The 23,998-nt window shown below is 33.3% G+C and overlaps 2 protein-coding genes across 4 annotated transcripts; both read right to left on the reverse strand.

Annotated features, from left to right (window-relative positions):
* Positions 1–263: 263 nt before the first annotated feature.
* On the reverse strand, positions 264–8,958 carry LOC140768973 (uncharacterized protein At4g15970-like). Of its 3 annotated transcripts, XR_012105827.1 has the most exons (6): positions 8,772–8,958; positions 5,871–6,033; positions 2,537–2,791; positions 1,561–1,923; positions 700–1,322; positions 264–280 (listed from the first exon to the last, which is right to left on the reverse strand). XR_012105827.1 is itself a non-coding variant. In XM_073109466.1 (5 exons), the coding sequence occupies exons 2-5, from the start codon at positions 5,952–5,954 to the stop codon at positions 837–839; spliced, it is 1,188 nt and encodes a 395-aa protein (XP_072965567.1). In that variant the 5' UTR covers positions 5,955–6,033; positions 8,772–8,958; the 3' UTR covers positions 512–836. The 3 variants fall into 3 exon arrangements, 2 of the variants coding, with proteins under 2 accessions (XP_072965567.1, XP_072965568.1); XM_073109466.1 differs by lacking the exon at positions 264–280 and having other exon boundaries at positions 512–1,322; XM_073109467.1 differs by lacking the exons at positions 264–280; positions 5,871–6,033 and having other exon boundaries at positions 518–1,322; positions 8,772–8,953.
* A 4,387-nt stretch (positions 8,959–13,345) lies between these two features.
* Positions 13,346–22,558, reverse strand: LOC140769197 (uncharacterized). The gene is made up of 15 exons (XM_073109817.1): positions 22,340–22,558; positions 22,140–22,254; positions 21,022–21,133; positions 19,328–19,372; positions 19,167–19,234; positions 18,865–18,919; positions 18,677–18,756; positions 18,429–18,512; positions 16,806–16,919; positions 16,444–16,562; positions 16,241–16,358; positions 16,022–16,155; positions 15,690–15,843; positions 15,450–15,529; positions 13,346–13,924 (listed from the first exon to the last, which is right to left on the reverse strand). Exons 1-15 carry the CDS (start codon positions 22,513–22,515, stop codon positions 13,843–13,845), a joined length of 1,536 nt encoding a protein of 511 aa, XP_072965918.1. The 5' UTR covers positions 22,516–22,558; the 3' UTR covers positions 13,346–13,842.
* Between the last annotated feature and the right edge of the window lie 1,440 nt (positions 22,559–23,998).

Raw genomic sequence — 23,998 nt, forward strand, 5'->3', positions numbered from 1 at the left:
AATATTTCTACTAGCCAGTATATATTTTGTTATAATAAAGTGCATGTAATTTATACATGCTAAAATCTACTAAATAGCTATATAGAAATATAATACCATTTACTAGAATTTATACAGTAAACTGGTTGATGCATTAGACTGGCATTTATCAGGAACTCTCCAGCCCTTCTGATTGAAGGTCATCATTTGAACCAGATTGTCAAATTATGTAGATCATCAGGGTTGCCATTGTAGAAATCACAAGCTATATCTCTAGTCTAAACCACATGATGTATAGATCCTGCAAGTTTAGAGTTTATCCAAGTAGATTAATCTGAGAACTTATTAGCATGCATGTAAGTAATGGAGAAGACTAGTAGAATAAGTGTATTATATTCTTTCAGATCAATTCTGATAGTTATAATTATCTTGTCCATGCATAATGCCATACACTGTTCTTATTTTTTCTTAAAATAAAATTTAATATTAACAGAGTCTGACAGAATGACATCTCCTATCTATTGTATCCAAAACGTAAATTTAAAAAAAATACCAACAGTACCCATGAACATGAATCAATTTACTGATTTGCTATTCAAAATAAGAATCATGGCCTAAAACCTTAAGAGGACGATATCTCTAATCACAAGGATTAATATGCAAATATCATTAAAGCAAGATGGGATTTTCAAAGACCTTAAATTGTATTCCAAACTTCACCTGATGTAAGCAAGCCCGTGTAATTAATATTCCAAACTTCAACGACATCTGTTTCAAACTTCACCTGATCTGCATTCTTAGCAAGCCCGTGTAATTAATAAAAAAATTATATTTAGAAGTTATATAATACATTCTTCTTAATGAATACATCTCCCTGGAATCCTCCATTTTATGCGTCCCAACTGTCTTTCCCACACTGGCTTAGACGTATAATTCTTCCAATCCTCTATAACATTCTTCAGATCATAAAGTTTGTTCTCAAGACCAATGCAGCAGGTTGCATGCACTGTGCAAACCTTGTTCAGATCCTTACCAAGTTGGCAAAATCCACTGATGTAAGCAGTGTTCAGGAACTTGATCCTCACCTGGAACTTAGAGACAAGCTCATGCTTGATCTCATTGAAGACAAACTGGTCATGGTTCTTAGGGAACCTACTCCTGGCTTCATGCCAGTACTTCATCACCTCAATGTTCTTCCTGCATGACTTGAAGTAGATCAACCCTGTGTTTGGATAATTCCCGAGATCGTCGGGGTTACCGAAGAAGAAATCACTCGACGTCGTTATGTGGGGGGCGACGGTGATGTGCTCGAAAGGGTTCCGAAACCATGCAACATCCACATCCTGCATTCAAGATTGAGAAATTTAGTACTTAGCAGCTGAACAATACTATCCGTTATTAGAATATAAAAATTAAAAACCACCGTTATCTAATTGTTTATGTATATTATCTCACTTTTAATCTTGCCTATAAAAGCTAAGTGTTCTAACATGATATGGAAGCTAGATTTTTATTCAAACAAGCAGCATGCGAGTTAAAATATGATATATATTATCTAAAAGTTTGAGTTTGTACGCATACTGTGAACAACAAGTTGTATCCGAGCTCAAGAATCCTTTGCTGGAGCTTGATCTTTTGCCAGACCAGATCAAGGTAGTCTTTGGTCATGTAACTCTTTGCAGAGGATAGGTCCTTTTCTAGCTTCAGAGGGTAGCAGTAAGGATGCAGAGACTTGCACCTCTCATACGCCTTTGGATCCATGGTTATGATGATCAGGTGCTTGACGAAATGCTCGACTTGCTCTCCGATGCGGAAGCTCTCGAAGAAGGAGTCAAGGAGCGAGTCTGGTGCTGCCCAGGCTTCGTTCACTGAGGTCAGAATGACTGTGTTGTCATCCATGGCTGCCTTCCTCAGCAGCTCGGCTATGTCTTCAGATGATTCTGTCTGCATTTCCAGCAGTTCAAGAATTAGTTTTCTGAAATTTTTTGGGTTTTTTTATTTTCTTTGCATGTATACCTTTTTTTATTTGCAAAAAAAACTCAAAAAAATATAAATAAAAAATCATTTCACACCATAAACAGGAAAGGCATAAAGTATAGAATTGTAACTTTATAAGGTGCTCTTCTTTATGCAAAAAGTAAAAAAAAGAGGAGGGGTTGGAATTGTAAAGAATGAAAAGTTTAGGGGGTGCAAATTGTAATATAGCAAAACGATAGGGTGTGAAATCAAAATTTCCCTTCAAAAGCAGATCTATCTTTTACTTTGTCATAGAAAAATTAAAAGAATTGAGTGGCATTGGCATAATGCACTCCTTCTTGCCCACAACATAACAGAGGAATCATTAAAATACAAATTATAAGACCCAAAAAGTAGAGAAACCAATTGGCTCAAGAACTCTTACATGCATCTATGATTTGATGAAAAAGAAAAGAAAATACTTTGTAAAAAGATTATCAATCAAGCAGCCAAATCTTGCCATCTCCTACTCTTCCACCACTCTCTTCTCTCTCCATTCTCTCACTTGGAATTAGCATGCAAAGAAACTAGATTTACCTACCTCATTGGAAGCGGCCATCTTGGTGGTGCCACCCTTTGCATTGCAACCCATCTTAGCTGCATTTAGCTTGGAAGTAGAAGAAGGCTTCTGAAGTCCACTGCTCCAAGATGATCTCCCAAAATACCCCCCTCCTGGGCTTGCAGTGAGGAGGAAGAGAAGGAAGACAGTGGCCATGGCAGCACCCAGTGTGAAAGCCACCAGAGGTGGAGGCGTCTTTGCTTTGCTCGTTAGCTTTGTCGCCATTAGAGTCATAACCTGTCGGTGCATGTAGAGAAAGAGAGAGAAAGAAAAAGAGAGAGAGTGACTTTGGGGGCGTTATAACTTGTTAGATTGGGTTTCTTTCTCTCCTTTATTCATGCTTGTCGTCCTATATGCCAATCACTGTAGTCTATCTAGTAGTTGAATCTTGGTAGATATTGAAAATGATACCTAGTAAATATTTTACTGGCTACTTAGATCTAATTATGTTCATTAACCAGAAAGAAAGAGTATTTTAATCATTTCATAATAATTATGATAGTTTAATATTCTTGAGCTTCACATTGAGGACGTGGGAGATTCCGGGTTTCGTACAGTGCATGCATTATTGACCTATGTTTCTTTGAATCTTGTCTTCTTCCAGCTGTTCCCAATTTGGCTCACAATGTTTGAAAATGTTTAGTTTGTAGAAAGAAAAATTAAACCTTAGCCTAACATAATTTGACCATACTTACTGGAATTTCTAGTTTATATTGACATTGTTTTTTAATTAATAAACTAGAATTTTTAAGGTAAACAAATTTTATTTTAATATATTTAAACAAATATTGAGAGAGATACAAAGACAAGGCTCAAACTGTAACAAGTCTGTAAGATGAGGTGGATAGATAGAAACTGGCCGAATAAAAAATTGCCACATCTCTGGATTGATTATATTCAATGCAGCTCTTGCTGTTGGTAGGCAGGGTTTGTGAATTATTGGGAGGTAGTAGTTATTGTTTGGTACCAATCAGTAATTGTAGAGAGAGAGAGAGAGAGACGTATGATATAATATTTAGTAGGTTGGTGGGTTGGGTGTTTGTTGTGAGAATAAACCACATGAAGGATATTATAAAATGACATACAAACTGAATGATTTAGACGCAGACAAAAAATGACATACATGGCAGTGAATAATGGAGGACTAAACTATGAACTTAGAGTAAGAGTCACATTATTGCTATTGTTACTATAAAGATATATTTTTTTTTGGTCAATAAAGTGAAAATATAATGGTGTTCTAGTTAAAATGATAATATTTGGATCCAAATCTTGGGATACCAATACAATATGATCTTCTTTAGCTAACGAAATACTTTCTGTAAAAAGTATTACTATCTCTTGCATCACTACATTTATAACTCAATAATAAAATATTGGTGCTATAAAGCTCATCCCAACTAGTTAATAATGCGAACAGATTTGGAACGATTTATTCGCAGGATGATTATGAGATTTTAATGAATAGTACCTCAAAAATATCAAATATAATGGCTTTGAAATAAATTCAGTTAGAGATCTGAATGGAAAGTTATGACTAAAATAATGGAGCAAGGCCAAAACAGGGTAGAAATATATAAAAAAAAAATCGACATTGCGGATATCGTCGGAGGGTGGCGAAGGGCCATGGGATGGTGGTGGTCGGCCGTATGAGTGGGTGGCTCGTGGAGGTAGATGGTGACTATAAGTTAGAGGTAGAATTATGGTTCTAAGTTAGATCTACTCGTATAAAAATAAATGACTATGATTAATTTACTTCAACTTCTAGATTATCTTTTGTCAATAAAGTGAAAACATAATGGTGTTCCAGTTAAAATGATAATATTTGGATCTAAATCTTAGGATACTAATACAATATGATCTTCTTTAGCTATTGAAATACTATCCGTAAAAGATATTACTCTCTCTTGCATCACTACATTTGTAACTCAATAATAAAATATTGGTGCTATAAAGCTCATCCAAACCAATTAACGTTGCGACCAGATCTGGAATGATCTGTTTGTAGGATGATTCCGAGATTTTGATGGATAATAACCTCAGAAATCTTAAATTTAATGGCTTTGGAATGAATTTAGTTAGAGATCTAGATAGAAAGTTATGACTAAAATAGTGGAGCAAGATCAGAATGGGACAGAAATAGAAAAAATCGACTTTGCAGATGTTGTTGGAGGGTAGCAAAGGGCCGTGGGATGGTGGTGGTCGGTCGTATAAGTAGGTGGCTCGTGGAGGTAGATTGTGACTATAAGTTGGAGGTAGAATTAGGGTTCTAAATTAGATCTGATCGTTGAAAACTAAACGGCTATGATTAATTTACTTTAACTTATAGATTATCTTACTCTTACTCTTAAGATACTCTAAGGCTAAAACATAATTCTTAATTTTTATTGGATACTTGGACAGATAAAAAAAAAGCTTAGCCCCTCTATATATAGAAGTCGAGTATAATGAGTCCTACTCAGACTTAGCTCTAAAGGTTTATAGGACTGTAAATAGTATTTGCCTTAGATATTTATATGACTTAATTTAACTTACCTTAATGTTTATGTGGTTTAATTGAATTTGCCTTAGTGATTTAACTAGACTTACCTTAAGAGCTTATATAAGAGATAAACATAAATCAATTAAAAGATAAATAGAATAATTTTCCTTTCATCCCTTGAACTATCACCAATTTCCATAATGACCCTCCAAACTTTTTTTTTGGTACACACTAACCCACTAAACTACTAGAAATATCCCAATTGACCTCTTTCGTTCAAGATTTTGTTACCCATTTTCATCCATAAGTTGCCATGTGCTAGTCATGTGATAACTAAATAGCCAGAATACCCTTATATGCATGTGACAACTTAAAATAGGCTTTTATTATGACTAGAATATCCTTAAAAAATACCACCAATCTCTTCTCCTCCTCCTCCCTAACTGTTTCCTTGGGCGCCGGCCACTACGCGTCTCCCGTCTCGCTCCTCCTCCGTGTTCTTCCCTCGCCTCTCCTCTTTCCATTACTATCAATTCCTTTAATTTCTTATGAGAATCCATAATCCAGTGCCATTACTACCTATTCCATTATTCCATTCTTATTCCTACTGTAGATCCAACAATAAAAACCAAAATGGAAACATGTAAAACAACCATCTTAGAGATAAAGGGTGGAATTTTTCTCTCAAAAAAATTCCAAAGATTTTCTAGTAATTTCAACCCAACCCATCTTCTTATGACTCCAAATTGGGGAAGAAGAGAGAAAGGTGGAGTCATGGAGATCTAGAGAGTAGTCTTGGCATGGCCAAGGAGAGAAGAGAAGAAATCTCCCTACCGGACGTGGCATGATAAGCTGGCTAGTGGCAAGGTTGCATGACGAGGTGGAGCACATAGGCAGGTGTGGAAGATGGGTTGCCATCACCTATTGCCCCGGTGTTGCCGTCACCCTCCTCTCCGAGCCCGTCATCGCCCTTCTCTCTCTCTATCTCTCCAAATGCCTTATGTTAGGGTAGGAAGATGATGAGGTGGAGGAAGATGAGAGAAATGGTTAGGAGAAATGTAGATCAGGGGTAATAAAGGAATTTAAAAAAATTATTTATTTAATATTAACTAAGCCACTTAACAATTCTATCATTATAAATAGAGGGGTAATTTAGTCAGTTAATATATTTTGTCAACAATGCCAAGGCGGTGAGGTATTTTTGATAATTCAAAGGGTCAGTGTATACAAAAAAAATTCAGGGAGTTATTGTGGAAATCAATGGTGGTTTAGGGAGTGAAATAAATCATTTCAAGATAATAAACTCGATCTATTGAGTCCAATATTCTTATGATGTGATCCAGCTTGACCCGGCTCACATCAGTTAATACTATATATGAAGCTCACGCAAGCTCTAGAGCTAGTAGAGATTATTATATTGTTTATTCTGATCTAATACAAAATAAGATCTACAATCCTCGCATAGCTCAATATCACATTATACCTCAAAAAGTTAAAAAAAAAGCTCTCCTAAACTACTAGAAATAGTTAAAACTAGTTACATCTATTTAATTAGTACATCATTAAAAATTTTAAAAAGAAAAAAACCCATTAGAAACATAACTTGTAGGTTTTAAAGACAGTGTAAATTACAACATTTTAAATACTTCATAATAGATTATGTAATACTGAGTCATAGTTCAAGAGTATAGGATATTATCCAAAAATTAGTCTCTTATTCCCACTCTCTTTAGGTGACAATTTTTAATTTCATTTAATTTCTTTTACCTCTACCAAGTACCACCTCCCCTAGTGTGTATGTGTGTGTGCATATATACATACACACATATATATAGTATGGAGTTGGCCATCTACTTCACAAACCTAGCATGTGGTTCTTTGAATTATATATACATTTGGTAATGAAGACATATGAGTTATTATACTAATTTATTTTATAATTAGTGGCTGGAGTCTCAGATAAGTAGATCATTGTGGTCTTCATCTTCCCCATCTAGGTGGGAATCCAATCACTCCATATTTGTTTTTTCCATCTTTCTCATTTATTATTATTTTAGCTAGACAAAATGTCAACTCTTAATAGTTGAATATAATATCTATATATGCCTAACTCAAAATAACTCAAAATAATTTTTTTTTTCCTTTTCTCTACTTGCATAATTTTATAAATTGCTTGATGTTATCAAAATTTAAACATAAGAAATTGACATCATAATCTATTCTTGATTTTATCTATTTCGATAGGGGACTAAATAGATTCTAAAAATCTTTTTATGACTCAATATATATCACATTATACTTCTTAAAAAATAAAATAAGAAAAAATTGCCCCCATAAACTATAAGAAATAACATATCAAATGAGATGCTTTGTTTGTAAGTATTTTAATGTTCGAATTCTTAATTAGGTCTTAGACAAAAAGAAATTATTAGAAATGTAACCACTCGTAGCTTTTAAGATTAAGAGTGGTATAGAATTGTAGCATTCTAGGTACTCCGGAGTAGCTAAGGCCTTATTTGCTTTGAGTTTAAAGACTCCTTTTGAACTTATTCAAAGACCTTTAGACTGGTTTAATAATTAAATATTTTTTAATTTTTTTTATATCTAATTAACTTTACTTTATAAAAAATTAAGACTAAAAATAAGACTATTAATCGTGTTCAATGTTTAATCTCAAATCAAACAAGGTCTTATGTAATGCTGAGTATATATATAAATATTAACAAAGGCATGCCATATATTATAGTAAATTAGTTATGATTGATAGCTGGAGATCATTGTGGTCTTCATCTTCCCATCTAGGTGGGGAATATGATCATAAACAAAAGGTCCACTCTTGATATTTGAATATAAGATCTATATATGCCTATGCAAAATAGCTCAAGATAACCTTTTTCTTTTCTTTTTTCTACTCGCTTAATTTTATATATTGCTTTGTGATACCAAAACCTAAGAAATTGACATCAAATTTAAGCCTCTTTAGACCATGTTCTTCATGAAAGGTAGTTATCTCAATAAAGACAAAAGAAAGAACCCTAACAATCACCTTTTAACTTTGCCAATGTTTTGGTGTAACATGTCCATCTATCAATTAATGGGGAGTACTAATTAATCCTATTTTTTCATTGATATAAAACTATTATTTTCTCATATGTGAAGGGAATTTTCTTTTAATTTTTTTTGTAGTGTCTATCTAACATATAAAAATAAGAAAAATTGAGGTGTAGAAGCGTATGAGAAAAGAGGATTTTAGTTATTATATATCAAAACTAACGTCTATTTTATATTAGAATTATGAGGAAGGTAAGTTACAGACGAAAGCTTAGAACCACAGTATTGACTTTTTGCCTAACCAATTGAGACACAGCTTACCCATACAACACGAAGGTTTTGATTAGCATTCCACAAGATTTTATGGTAGATGCGATCATAGAAAGACAATTAATTAGATGTGCTTTTCTAGACAATCTAAATTAACTTCTTATTGGGATCAAATGATCCAAATATCATTAATTTGTCTGAAACCATTTACACCTCCATCTCTCTCTTCTCTTTCTTTCTTCTCCTAGTCTTGTCTCTCTCTTTTCTCACGATATGTGTTAGCTTACATCTGATGATGCCTATATGAGTATGCATGCATGTAGAATTATGGATCCATAATGGACTCTAATGACCAAAACAACCATTCTAAGGAGGAGGAGAGAGAGCAGCGGAGAGACAGGTGATGATAATTACCTCCGGCGACGACGACGCCCTTCCTCCACCTCGGCGAGAAGGTCAGATCGATCACTTCCCGGAGCTTCTCATCGTCGTTCTGGAGGAGGTGTTCAGCAGTGAATAGAAAGGAAAGACTACGTTAATTGGTTATATGGATGGTAATGGTAGGAAGGCTTTATTTATAGAGAAACTTTTCATATAAATCTCTATCCTTTTTATTATTCTCTGATTGCACCCTCACCCAGCCTCGGAAGGATGTCATTTAAGAACAATTATTGTTTATAAAAGCTACAAAATAATATTATAGAAATGATGTCACTTAATTTAATTTTTTTTGTGTGTGGATAATATTTGGTCAAGAAAGTATGCATACTCCAACGTGGGGCTTATTCAAACAAGAATTGGTCAAGAAAGCCCTTAGAGAAGTTGTATATAATTATCAATAAAATACTAATAGAATTAATACTTTAATTTTAGATAAAAATGTAGATAAATTTAGTATCTATACCAAAATATTAAACTCGTCGACGATTTATTTAGAATTTTTCATTTGAAATGTTGATAGATTCAGCTAAGTTTACCTTAATTTTTTTTTATAATTATCATACATAAAATTTTGATTAGATCAGCGTGTTATATAAAAAGAAGAAGCTGAACTTGTTAACATATTCTCTTTTTAAATAAAATGATAAGTTTAGGGTTTTTCTGACGGTTATAATAAAATAAGATAAGTTTAAGAGATAGTCTATTTTGGTAAAAGGAAAGTTCGGAGGAAGTCAAATTTGGTCACAAACTAAATAATTCCTCCATATTGGAATACAAATTTCTTACATAAAAAAGAACTTTTCCAATTTAATTGTACTTAATTTTTAATTTATAATAATTGATTCTAGTATGCATCAGCTATATAAATTATGTACTCTATTATAACAAAGTATGCATGATTAAAAAATATATATATATGAATTCAATTGACCAAAATGATTTCAATTGATTTTATTTGTGAATAAATTCCACTGTTCACTAAATAATAGAATTTAAAATGAATTCTATCTAGCATTATTGTTTGAAAATATATATGAATTCATTTCAACATACTTTTAATTTTCTACTATACCCTGATTGTCAACATATACGAATTAAAAATATATGGAACAAAAATTTAATAATAACACATGATATGAGTAACCAATAATGTATGTATCTATTAAACAAGTTAAACCAATAGTTACTTGGATGTTTGACCAAATAACTACAGGCAAATAGGAGAAGAACTAGGAGGCACGTAGTAACGCGAGAATATGGGAGAAGAGAATATACATAGCTTTATTAATTATTATGCTAATAGAAATTATGGAACTTAAAAAAGTTTGATTAAGTTCGAAATAAATTCTCTTTTAGTGAAATCCATCAAAATAATCACAAATCAATTGAATTTTTTCTTTTACTGAGACATTTTAAGGATTTTCTTCGAATTGAATTCGAAATCTACCTTCTAGTCCTTTGATTTAATGATTCACAAATTCGAAATCGCCCTGAATTATTAGAACCGACTTTATTATGCTAATAGAAATTATGGAACTAGAAATAAATTCTCTTTTAGTGAAATCCATCAAAATAATCACAAATCAATTGAATTTTTTCTTTTACTCTTCTCGAAATCTACCTTCTAAATTCACAAATTCGAAATCGCCCTGAATTATTAGAACCCTAGAACTCCTAAAAACCCTTAACAAAATGATTAAAATTATAATTCTACCCATAATTAATCACCTTATCTTCCTTTCATATACATCTAATTAATTTCTTCGTTAGTAGATTCTATGATAACTTATCATAATATCTAACTCTAAACCAATCTTCTTTTATTCACTCAAAGCCCACATCTACTCTTGGCCCTCAAATCTCATTTCCCCACTCTTTCTCCCTAATAAGAGAATAGAAGAGAAGAGATTATAGAATCAAGACTGTAACATTAGTAATATGATTTTAGAATTGCTACTTGTAGAAATACTTAATGAGAATTAATAACCAGTGGAAAATTCATGTATTAACATGAATTTTATATAAACTTTGAGCCCAAATTTAAATGGAGTCCTCATATTATTAATGATGAATTAATGGTAAAATTAAAAGAGCTTAAAGAATACTTTAATGTCATATATTCTCTTATTTAAATTCATGAAGGAAAATAAATAAAAATTAGCTTTAAAGTGATGGTTGAGCTTGAAGAAGTGTAATATCTCATATGAGCTGAAATCCTTTCATATGGAAAGACACATTCTTTGGGGAAGAGGTATAGAACACACCCTCTGTGGAAGAGGTATATCATTTTATATGAAAAGATGGTCCTTTCATTTTAACCAAATGGATATACCTCTCCATGAATGAGCACATCTCTTCATTGTAGCCATTCATTTTATAAATAGGAAAGAAGTTTACATTTAGGCATACAGAAAAATTTAATCCTTCATTCAATTTATTCAGATATTTTTGAGTTTTTAGCATTTAATAAAAAGTATTGCACTGTCCTGATTTAATAAGACACTCGAATAATACTCCTTTTGTGTGTAAGATATTTGCTGTATTATGAGAGATCGACATCCACTATTCCAAAAGCAGCCAATGAAAAACGGATTAGTATTAAGACGATAGTATTCAACACTAAACTCGACTTATATAGAATATTATATTTTATAATCGATTTAATTAGTTTCCTTACTATTATTGGATCGGATTTTTATGGCTGTTTGAATTAGATTATTATAGCCAATAATCTTTAGACCAATTTTTTGCCATTTTTTTTTAATTTTTCTTTCATTCTTATATATGGGTGAAATAGTAAATAGTGCTGTTATCCCTATCTTTGCTCCTCCAATGATTACAGTTCACGGAGAAAAGCCTAAAAAGTTACATGGTGCAGACGTCATCAAGAGACAATAGCAAAAAATGTTGTTTTATCTAAGGATTTTAAACTCGGCTAAATTTCTTCATAAAGATGTATCTAGACTCTAAAAGGAGAAAATAAATAGGTAAGTAGTTGATGCAATAGATGCATGAAAGTATGTCGACGTCCTAACTGAAACTATATCCTCAATAGGCTGGATATTTCAATATACAACATGTATAGTTTAGTGAAAATGTCTAAAGAATTATGAAATCTTAGACAAAAAGTATAAGACAGAAGATGATGGTGCAAAGAAATTTATAGTAAATAAAATTGTATGCTGCAAATTGTGGGAATCTTTTTCGTTAGCTTGCTCCCTCTAAAATCACCACCAAGTTGCCATAAATAGGGTTGTGATCATAAATAGGGTTGTGATCGAGTTGAGTATCAAGCCTAGTTCTGATTAAGCATGAATTAATTTTAAGTCTATATTTGTGATTAGACATGATCATTAGGTTCGACCCGTCCAAACCTGGTCTGAACCTGCCCGGTTTTAATTGGGCTAACCTCGGCCCAAGCCCAATTTAGGCCCGACCCGACCCGAGCCCGAGATGGTAATGGGCTAAGCCTTTGCCCTCCCAACCCGCTCGAAAGTCCGATCCACTACACTCATCTATGGCTCGACCCATAATGCATGCATATTCCTATATTTTTTTAGTCCGATATTGAATATTTAGTAAATTATATATCAATATATAAGTATGTTCCCATGAAAAATAACAAAAATGTATTTATAGAAGACTATTAAACTCGACCCAACAAGATATAATATTTTTTATATTTAACCCATTATGTTAGATCCATTATATCCAACCCAAGCCTAATATCTAATGTGCTAGTAGGCAGTAATGGGACGCTTAAATTGAATCATTTCAATTCGAGCTAATTTTGAGCTCAAGCCTGAACGAGCTAATCAATAAGCGATTTCAAGCCTTGGCCGTCCGCCACCCTTTAACGACTACCACAACGTATAATTATAATTCTATCCCATTTTGACCTTACTCTACTATTTTATTTTTAACTTTTCATTCCAACCGCTAATTTACGTAAAACTAAAACCATTAGAACCCTAACTTCCAAATTTTTCATCTCGACTTTCGATTCACGTAAAACTAACACCATTAAAACCCTAACTTCCGAGTTTACAATCATATAAAATTTCATAATTTTCTTACTTTTAAATCAGTCCAGATTTTGTTCATACATTTTGTGAACAGTTTACAAGCTCAATTCAGTTTTAATATGCCAAATTTGAATCGTCTTTAATCTAACTAAATTCAAGCTTGATTTAAGTCAAAACTTAAATTCATCAAATTTGCATATGACACTTTTGACTTTGATTAAGCTTAAATGTGTTACTTAAAGAAATCCAATTATAACATTTAGAAGGTTACACAAACAAGAAAATTGTGAGTGTTATACGAAAAATTAAGAAAGAAAGAATCTCAACTATAAGGCCATAGCAGATCCAAACCGTAGAAGAAAAGATCACAATATAAGGCCAAATAAGCATTAAATGAAGAAAAGAATTGATCTACGAATTAGCTAAATAAATCTTGAATAAAACAAAAGGACTACACACGAAGAATAGAGGAAAATTTCCAAAATACAATGAAAGGGGTTAGACATGTCAGGCGGAATAAAGTAGAGAATGAAGAAATGCTTCATATACTAATAGAAACTCACTAGACAGCAATTTGCGACAATAAGTTACTATACAAAATTGCATCTTGAATAACAGCTTCTCCAAATAATAGGAGTAAGGTTGATGACATGCTGCCCTCAGATCGTTTAGAGAGGTAGAAATGTACTGTCTTCCATGCTTTAAGAAGAAAACACTACTTGCTGTTGTCAAGTGCTTCTGCAGTCTCCATGCAGCTAATAAGTTGCACGCCAATGACCATTCGAGAGTAGTTTCCTACAATTTGTGGTCATCGCTTGATCCATTAGTGCCACCGACGATGAGTTTCATAAACCAGGAAATTCTGAGCCCAGGTTTATATGGGTGCCTTTTGTTTTTATCTCATCTCATCGAACAAATGGTCAGATAAATGAAGTGGTATGGGAGAACCACTTCCTGACATATATCAGAAATTTATGATCCAAAGCTTCTTCAACTTGCTGCAATGCTTCAATATTGTATCACTTGGTCTTCTTTTTTCCGGTTTTCTTTTTCTTCTGGACAATTCGTGGACCTCGTTTGAAGACGGCTAGAACTTCAATGCTGCAGTATTATTCCATTCCATCATTTATAAGAAGGTAGCTGGGTAAATTAAGCCTAAAGCTATATCTTACAGCATCTGAATTAAGTGATATGAAAGTATCATCCACGAAACGAGCATGACAAAGTGCAAAACATGCAACCAAACAAATTTGATCCTTTAAAAGTTATTTGATTTTTACTGCAGATCATTTGGTTAAATTTATATGGCTGTCAGGTGCACAAAAATGGTGGCTTAAAGCTAGTCAAACCCTCAAAGCTTAGGGCAGTAGAAAAATGGATAAAAACAATAGTGAGAGGTTGTCCAGAAGAACTACCTTTTCCAGGAAAATGAGTGCTGCTGCTACAGTTAACAATTCAAGTAAATATCATAAATCTTGTGATTGTAGAAAAGAATAAATCAGCGAAGCAAGGAGAGGCCAACTACATCAACAATTAGTAAGGATTCAACATATCTGCTTAGATGTCTTCGAATCCAACCAACATTAGCATTGTAACATAACCTATCTGTTTTGAGGTGGTATAAAGATTAAATTAATCAACATGTTTTCCATGATTTCAGATGGTGTACCATGTCATGACCTAAGCTGTTTCTCGACAGTATGGTGGTCATCTAGAAGCTTAACTCATGCTACAAGATTTACTGTTCATACATTCTAAATCCATCTCTTTTGTTTCCTTTTCTTACAGGAGTAACATACTCTTTCCAATCACTAAAAAGAAAAACAAAATGATTTGAGTTAGTATATTTAAGAATTGAAAGGCTCTCAACTGTATAAATACGATAAGTATACTCATATGACACCTTCATCATATTAGCCTTCTTCTTAAGTCAGTTAAAGCACAATCAATGATGAAAAGGCTCCAATAGATATGACAGTTTCTGAGGGGCTTTTGTCCTGACATCAGCTGACTACGAATTACAAAAAACTACATACATTAATTAAATCTTCTATATCTAACATAAATTCCATTGAAACCTTAAGAATTTCATATCTTCATTTGAACATTTTGGGTTATAGTTGAACAGTGTCTCATTCCCAATCTTGCATCTTCTCTACTAGCAGAAGACAAGAATCCTCTTATTGCCATCTTCCTACTCTCTATTCCCCCTTACTGTTCAATCATTCAATCACTGGGGGCTAACTACAGGAGGTTCTTCCACCAATGTCCCTCCTTTCCACCTACCATACATATCTCCATCAACCAATGATCCTGCAACCATCATCCATCCTACAGACTCTTCCGCACATCCCTCTTATGTTTCCATTGGCAAAAAGGCAAAGGGTGGAGATGAGTTACCCACCATGAGTTCAAGATGGGAAAGAAAAGAGTGAGGGCAGAGGTAGATGAAGGAAATTCGGCCATGACAAGTAAATTCTTTCTGCAACAGGGTTAAACAATGGTGGACATCTTATGCAGCTGAAATGAAGCTCCAACGTGTCAAAAACACACACAATGGCTCAAAAAAGGTCTATATAGCAACCACAAGTAACTTTCTGTCCATATGAGTCCATGGAAATCATACCTCTGAGTGCCCGGAAAGAAGTTGAAAGCATGAGCTTTTTCCAAGTGCCATGCCTTGTTAGCTAGCAGTTTCTTGCAATCCTGTTAAAAGTTTGTTATAGCTAAAAGGATTGGATTATACAAAAGAGAATAAGAAATAAACTCTAACCAAAAAAGTTAATCTAATTAGAGCAGTCTTCCAAATAAAAACTAAATAAAAGTGATTAAATTGTTAATTTTACAATGTATTAACCAATAATACCTCCTTAAAGCTTTCCCATCCACAACTAATATAGATAAGTGTTGCAGGCCAAGTTTGACTATCTTCCCAGACAGTTGTGCTGTCGACATGAGCGGCTGCTTCCCTTGCACGCAAAATCCATGGCCTCTTTTCATCTTTCACCTTTAGGATAGAACTGAGTTCAGAAGAAAAAGGTTATCATTTAGAGAACTCAATGTCCTGATCTTTTGTTGGTTTGCCAATATGATAATTCTGCAACTAACTCAATTAAGACAATGGATGCATAAGGCAATTTAGGGAAAATCAAAAGAATAGGCATTTTCAAGTAATGAATTGAAACGGAAAATGCTCACCTTCCAGATGCCTTATTTGCCTTGGAAGCAGACAAAGCGACATTCCTTAAAGCATCTACAAGGGATGGGTGCAATCCTTTTCTAGGAGGATCCACGATAACAACATCTGATCCTTCAAGCCAGTGAACAGGTTCCTGCAATCACGATGCACAAATTTCACTTACATTCTAAAATATTTAGCTTAAAGTGTGTTCAAATACTTCTGAGTTTGGGACATACAAGTGAAGCATCTGTATTGTGCCAACTGATGCTGCAATCTAGTGTTCTTGGCAAACGGCTTGCTGACTTCTCAAAAGATACTTTTGACTCCTTGTTGATCTCCACACATTTCACTGACCTGAAGATAAGAGTTTGAAACTTCATGTTGCTAGAAAATAATCAGCAATAATATGGTCTCAGATAGAAAGTAACTTTGTACTTGCCTACATTTCCTCGTGGCAGCTACGGATAACCCAATAATACCAGCCCCAGAATACAAATCGACAAGAGATGAACCATGGGGAACATACTTTTGTAATTTCCGTAGTAAGGAATTAAAAGCCTGCAAGATTAAGAAAGCCCTCATTCAAAAGCATGTAGAGATACAGAATTTACATTTGGAATTCAACTTCTTGATTATAGACCTTTTTGCCAATTATATTGTTTTTGAATTTAGTACATTAAGAAGTACACACTATTGCTGTATTATAACCTAATAGTTTCATTCCATTCCTTTCTGTATTTGCAGTATGTAACATGTATGCAAATGATGCCCTTTTTCTTTGACTAAAACCCTTTAACAGACCTGAGTGTTTGCTTGGCCGAAGCTCGATGGATCCAGAGAAACATCAATGCCTCCTAAATGTTCCCAGAAATCTCTGTCACCCAGGAGATGTCTCCATTTGTTTCCAAAGATTATCTATGAATGCAGTAGAATTCCATCAGCAAAACTGGTTACAAGGTTGTGAACAACAGTTGACCTTCACTATACAAATATTTTATCATTTTAATCTGGGTTGACAAGTGGTTTAATCTAGGTTGTTGAGTAGGGCCAATCAATCATTTTGAAACAAAACATTGACCTTCATAATACAAAACAGATGATAAGTTTATCTGTTTCAAAACTCAGGGATAAATTTAAAAGTTGGCCTAGCAGATGGGTTTAATTCGAAATAATATATAGCATACAGATAGTTAACAAAGATCTGAAAAATCCCGTTAGAAAATTCAAAATTCTGAACTCCAAATTTTCAAGTAAAAATGTTCTAAAATTATATTGAAAAAAATCAAATTATCTCTAACTTGAATATAAAAATTCACAAAAATATGTACCAAAATGTTTGAGATTAAAATTTATTTAACTGAGCAAGTTTGTTTTAGGTGATGTGGATGCTATATTGGATGAGTCCAGATAAACCATTGTAGGAGATAGCAATATAATTTGACAACAGTTGCTAAGATGATGAGCAATTTCAGGTACACTTAGCAAAATGTCATGTTTCATAATTTTCTCACTAGAACAGTCCACTTAACGAACTATTCACATCTTTGCATGTCTCGAGCTATGGATACCAAGAATCATTCACTCTATCAGTGACTTACATGAATTGAAGTTGTATCTCTAATGACAACTCTACTTGATGTAGTACACATGGCACCTACGTAGACTAGAAGTGGCATACTCAGGTAAATATGTGGGAACTAACATATTTGGGTACATCCCTCGTGCGCAGACCCATTTTGGTAGAAAGTATTTATGAGTATCTAAGTTCAATCATTCTATGTACTGCTTTGCAAACTTCGGTCACCTCATGCCTTCATCACTTTTAGGAACATTTGGATCTCCTAGGTAACCTCTAACATAATTATTTACTAAAACATTTCTATGGAAATTAAAAAAACTAAAAAGATAGAACTACAATTATTTTAGTGCAAATCTCAAGTTTCTCATTCATTCAGATGTTAAACATAATATAGAAGACCAAGCTATCCACAATGCAGCCAAAATGAAAAAAAAAATGATAGTCAAATAAGTCACTTTATCTCATACTTCTAAAACCAGGGCATTACAAATTACAATGCATATCAAAAGGCAGGCATAGTATTACAAGGTTAGCAAAATTTACTAGTCCACAACTGCAGGTGATACAAAAGATACGAATCGGCATTATAATTAACTCCCAAACATTCCATGTGCATACTGACTGTTGTTTAGGCTACAGAAAAGTAAATAAAAAAAATGTAAACTACAAAATACACAACCAGTTGGGCTACACAGAAGAAAATGACCATACATATCACCCTAAGTCAGAAATAAGCAGTATTGATATCAGCAGAAAACCATTTACATTTATTTACACCAACAAATAATATACGAGCATTGAAGGTCAAGGTTACTCGAAAGATCTCAAGTGACACTTTGACATACATTGCTCGTGGATGTTTGAAAGTTGGCCCATATTGAATGAATCAGATTGGTACCGCTGCTTGGTCCACCAGCTTTCCACAAGAACTGCGAAGCAACAAAATAGAGATGCCAGAGTAAATAAATCTATCAGGCAACTACTTAAGTGGACTATTCCACTGGTGCTTAATAAAGATAGGCAGGCTTACAAGTTATGAGATTAGTTATAAAAGATAGCATACAACATATATAAATGTAGTTCACTAACTTACATCTGATAAAGCATTCAACTTCTCAGAACCTGGGGAATGCTCATTTCTTGAATTCCAAACCAATGAAATTTGTACTTTCCCTGGAAAGCAGATAATGGTTCTTTAGCATTTGACGCAACCACTTTTCCCCTATACAACTTAAATGGGATAAAGTTAGCATTTACAAGCAGATTGTTTTCTGTCCTCACCTTTCTGGTATCGTTCTGCAACAGGAAGGGATGTGTTGTATGTTGTCACAGCCATCTGAAGCATTAGGACAAACAGCAATTCAATATCTGTCAAATGAATCATACACCTCACTATCTCATGGTTTGCATGATATGATATTTTTATAACTATCAAGGTGAATAAATGTTAACTACTTGATGAAGTAGGCACAACGAATGGAAACTAAATAGATATGAAAATCCTCAGGCAAATAAGACAATAGTACAAATGATACTCATCTAGAAATATAAAATGTCATATGCTGTGGAAAAATAGTACTAGCCTGTATGTATCTCAATTCACCCGTACCCAAGTCTTCGTCAAATGGCTGAATATCCAACTTAGAAATACCTATAAGAGAAGTATGAAGCATCAGAAACCAATAAATAAACAAACGAAATCAATTCACACTTCTTTACTGGGAGGAACATATCAAGAGCATGCCTTGTTTTATGAGATCCACTGCAGTATTGATGCTTGGATGATGTGCTGCACCAAGAAAGACAATTAGTAGTTGCAGTATATATAGTACTCCAGAAACCAAATTCTGCAAAAAGCAGTTATTGCAAACAGCATACTCATAAAAACAACTAATTCTTAGGAACTGATCATATGGTACATATCATTGATTAAAACCTCAGAGCTTTATGAAAGAAAAATCTATGCTATCATGATTCTAGATGCAATATGGCAACCAGATAATAACAGAGCTTATATTTCTGTCTACCACAACAGGCCAATGCCCTCTACATAGGTATGTTCTATAAATTATAATCTAGTGGAACCAACAAGGAGAAACATAAGGATTAGAAAGGCATGATATACAACAAAGACTGGAGAACCAAATTCTCACAAGAAGACAGTTAAAGATGAATTCACTTCGTATAACAAATAACAACCCCCTTTCATCTTGGAATCTCAAGTGTAAGACAACTAGAAGCAAATTTTATAACATTATAACTATAAGAAACTAATAAAGAGCTAATTGCTTTGGACTAATATTGCAGAGTTGTTCATTGCACATGATTTATATTTTTTTAAGTGTATAACAGAAGCATAACTGTAAGAAACTAATTTATCTCAGCTGGTTGCATGACATTGATTCTTCGTTTCAAAACAATAGAGAGATACGAAGAGCAATAATGGTCATGCCAACAGTGTCACGACACCTGGCACAAAGAGCGCCACCATCGGCACGGCAAGTACCAATCTGCACAAGGTGTGCCAGTGGCTCACCCCATGCCGATCCTTGTCGGACCGGCATGGGTGCGTGTTAATCCGTCTTGACTGGTGCGGGTCGCATGAGGTTCCAAACGTATTTTATTAATCTGAAATGGACTCATTAGAGTGGTAAATCTAATAAATTCTATAAGGCCTTTTTTTATCGTGATAAACATGATATGCTATGTGGAGTCATTTTTTTTAGTTTTTCCTATTTCAATCATATTATATAGTAGTCAACCACTAATATTAATTATAATAAATATATTCAATCATATTATATGTTGAATAATATTTCTATTTGATTATTGCTATATCATTAATAAAATCAGTTATTTACAAAAAAAATCTGAATATAAAAGACTCTAATGTAGACTTTAATACATATATTTAAATAAAAAACCAAACATTGATGTATTGAATACCCAAAAACATTTTTAAATATACTAAAAATTTTATTAAAAATATGTCAAAAATAGACTATAACATAGACTTTAATACATATATTCAAACAAAAACCAAACAATGATGTATCGAAGACCCAAAAACATCTTTAAATATACTAGAAATTTTATTAAAAATATGTCAAAATATACCAATGTGTGCATGGCCATCACTAGCAGAGAATGGAAATAACTTCTATCAATGATAACTCGAGTAATATTAGTTCTCATGAGCAAACAGTACATGCTTATATAATAGACTAAGGCATAAATTTGAGTCACAATCAGAGGTTGAATTATTTGCATTCGTAAAACAATTAACCAAAAAAATCTAGAGAAGACAAAAAATTTCTACATAAGAAATGAAAAAAAAAAATGTTTGCCCCAAATTATAAGTCAGATATGAGGCATTTACCACTAATGAAAAGTTTGGAACAATTTATATAGAGACAGATACAAAGGTTGCTGCCTAACCTCTACATAGAGGAATATCGACAATGTTATGTGTTCCCTCTTGATATAATCCAATCAAGGGGCTTGCTGGTGTTCCACGTACAGCTAGCTTTGCTCGACATCTCCATTCCCACTGAAAAGGTCATGGATTGGAAGAAGAATACAAAGTGAAAGATAATTAGGAAAAAATCTTATTAAAGATAACTTCATCAAAGCTGTCCTTTGATGTCATTTTACTGGAACATCTTCTCGTGCAGGATTGTGAACCAGCTTTTTTCAATATTACTAATTTTTATCCTCAGTCATTGTGGGCATCAAAGTGGAAGCAATAAGGTCTCTGAGCAACGTACAACAAGCACAAAAACAGACTGGCAAATATCTGAACAATGAAATGAATTATTTTCCTCATTAAAACCATCTTCCTTCAAACGAAATGATTTTATTTGACTTCAAGAACCTCCAAAACGGTCACCTACTTGACGCACAAAATATCCTTAGATTGCACGTCCCTCTCTTTATGTGATCTTATAATTACATCCCAAGCATCGAGAAACATACTTGTAACTCCTCCAACCATGGTCTTGTGAATATCTTCCTTAGTCGCAAAGCAGTAGCATAATGAAACAATTTACTCTGTTCTTTCTTTTAGTGTCAAACTTATACAGGATTCCACGGTCCTTCATTTCATAACTAATGATCAAGAAAGGAAAGCTCAAACATATATCTATTCCTAGTAAAGTACATCATGAAGGAAACTGAAACCAAAAAAATTCTTACCTTCACACGGAAAGCAGGTTACCAAGCCTCAATTTTCACCATATAATGACAGAAAATCATTGCTTGGAGGATTTTCTCAATTTATTCCAAACTCTGCTGGTATATAGCCTCCTATTTAGCTCACATTCTTTTATTCAGACATTTAACTCTTTCACTTCAATTTCAAATTCCTAAAGCTCCTAGATTTTCCAACCCACAAGCATTATTCTGAAAATCTTCCAATATAACTTTCCTAACTTTGACTTCCCAATGGGGGACCACGTGAAAACTCAAGTCCCACCACAAACGCAACAATTTGAAGCAGAAACAAAATTCAAGATTAATACTTTATTCAAGATATACGAGCTAATTGCAATACCTACCAATCTCCCACTATCAAAGGTGAAATCCGCGACGCCATGGTCGTCAAAGAACTTGCTTACTTCTTGTAGGACATGCGGACGATCCAGATTCCACTCGTGGGTGCAACCCGAGCAGCTACAAACAACATATAAGAAAAAACAAAACATGAAAAAAAATTCAAAAAAATTCCAACAGTGAGAGGGAGAGAGAGCAGGCTTACGATTCGAAGTGTTGGCATTCGAGAGGGGCACTGTTAGAGGAGGAGAGGGGTTGGGAGATTGGATTAGGGTTCTTATACGGTCTATTCGGAGGTTTAGAGGTGGAAGGTGGAGTTCGACGGGTGGAGGTAACCAACCGGGCCGTGACGAGAGCCGGCGGGAATATCGCCACCGACATTTTCCGGTGCTCGGAGAGGAGATAACCAGAGCTCGAAGTCCAGCAGTGGACACTGGAGGTATATCGAGATTATATTAAAGTTGGATATTTCGAGTTCTTCCTTTTTGCATCTTACTACCTGCATGTAACCCATATTGTAAACAACCTCCTCAATTTGACATATTCACAGATTGGCCCCTTCCTTTTCATTATATTATAGACTGTGAAATATCCTAGGCATACAAATTGACAGGAACCACCCTCTAGTTCTAACTATTTGTGTTGGATATGATGAAATATTTTCCTCCATTCATCTCTATTTTTTGCTTCTTTGTTTCCAATTCCATTCTTTGCAATCTCCCTCTTAACAAATAGTTTTATAGCTAAATTATATTTAGACTTCCTAAACAGAGATAAGTTTGATACAGCAGTATATTCTTTATTTAATGTTTCTATTGCAAGTTTATTTAGTTTCTCAATTTTCCTACCAAATTCCCCTTCTTTATTTAGTTTCTCAATTTATTGCAAATGTATTTTTCTAAAAGGTAACAATATATATATATTTCTTTAAAGAAAATAGTATCTTTTTAAACCCAGAAAAATTAATATTCCTCTTTTTCTTTTTCTTTTTCACCAACATTCTATCTAAATAAACTTCCAATTTTTATCTTCATGAATTATATAGGATATTATAAATCTACTAATTAACATTTTTTTATATAATTTAATTTGTTACTCAAATAATACCTAAAGTTGTTATTGAACAGATATACATTTTTTGGATTATGATATTTAAAAATATATATGTTCAGTATTTTTGTCGTATCTTTATCATATAAACTCCGATCAATATTATTTTAGATATATTAAAAATAATATTCGATCCTCTCAAATTTTTATTTTGACATGAGCATTTTTTAATTTGATCTTATCGGTGGCTAAGTATTTATTAAGAAATAATAACTTATAAAACAATGTATATTTATTTAGTGTTTTAATTTTAATTGATATTATTTTGGATATATTGAAAAGTTTATTAAGTTTTCTACATGTTCATTTCTTCTGAATACCTTCAAATTTGACCATTTCAAGACTAAATATTTATTAAAAAAATAATAGCTTAAAAAAATAACATAATCCATTAATAACTTACATTATTCATTATTAAATAATGAAATCAATTTTTATTCATTCATTTGCTTTTATCTTTCTAATATAAACTATAATCGATATTATTTTATAAGCGTTATAAAAACTAATCCAGTCTGTTACAAATTAATTTCTCACAAATATCTTTAAATTTAACCATTTTGGAAGATAAGAATTCATTCGAATATGGCTGCTTAAAAAAGTAATATAATTATGTAATAATAATAATAATTATTATTAAGGTTTTTTCGATTAAGCTTGAGTCATTGTTGAGCCAACTCAAGTTTGATTAGTTGAGCTAGGCTTGAATCTAATTTCGAGCTTAGTTTGGTCATGAGACTCGATAAAACTCAAT

Source organism: Typha angustifolia, chromosome 10 (genome assembly GCF_048772165.1).
Source record: "Typha angustifolia cultivar Huaian chromosome 10, ASM4877216v1, whole genome shotgun sequence".
Taxonomy (NCBI): Eukaryota; Viridiplantae; Streptophyta; class Magnoliopsida; order Poales; family Typhaceae; genus Typha; species Typha angustifolia.

Excerpts from the sequence above, each read along its gene's own strand:
- LOC140768973 (XM_073109466.1), bottom strand. The coding sequence starts at position 5,954 with ATGGCAACCCATCTTCCACACCTGCCTATGTGCTCCACCTCGTCATGC. Across the intron at positions 2,792-5,870 it reads AGCTTATCATGCCACGTCCG|GTTATGACTCTAATGGCGAC; the intron begins GTAGGGAGATTT and ends ATGCACCGACAG. Across the intron at positions 1,924-2,536 it reads AGATGGCCGCTTCCAATGAG|ACAGAATCATCTGAAGACAT; the intron begins GTAGGTAAATCT and ends CTGGAAATGCAG.
- LOC140769197 (XM_073109817.1), bottom strand. The coding sequence starts at position 22,515 with ATGTCGGTGGCGATATTCCCGCCGGCTCTCGTCACGGCCCGGTTGGTT. Across the intron at positions 16,563-16,805 it reads TCGGCCAAGCAAACACTCAG|GCTTTTAATTCCTTACTACG; the intron begins GTCTGTTAAAGG and ends TTAATCTTGCAG. Across the intron at positions 13,925-15,449 it reads TTCTTTCCGGGCACTCAGAG|CATTGAAGTTCTAGCCGTCT; the intron begins GTATGATTTCCA and ends ATAATACTGCAG.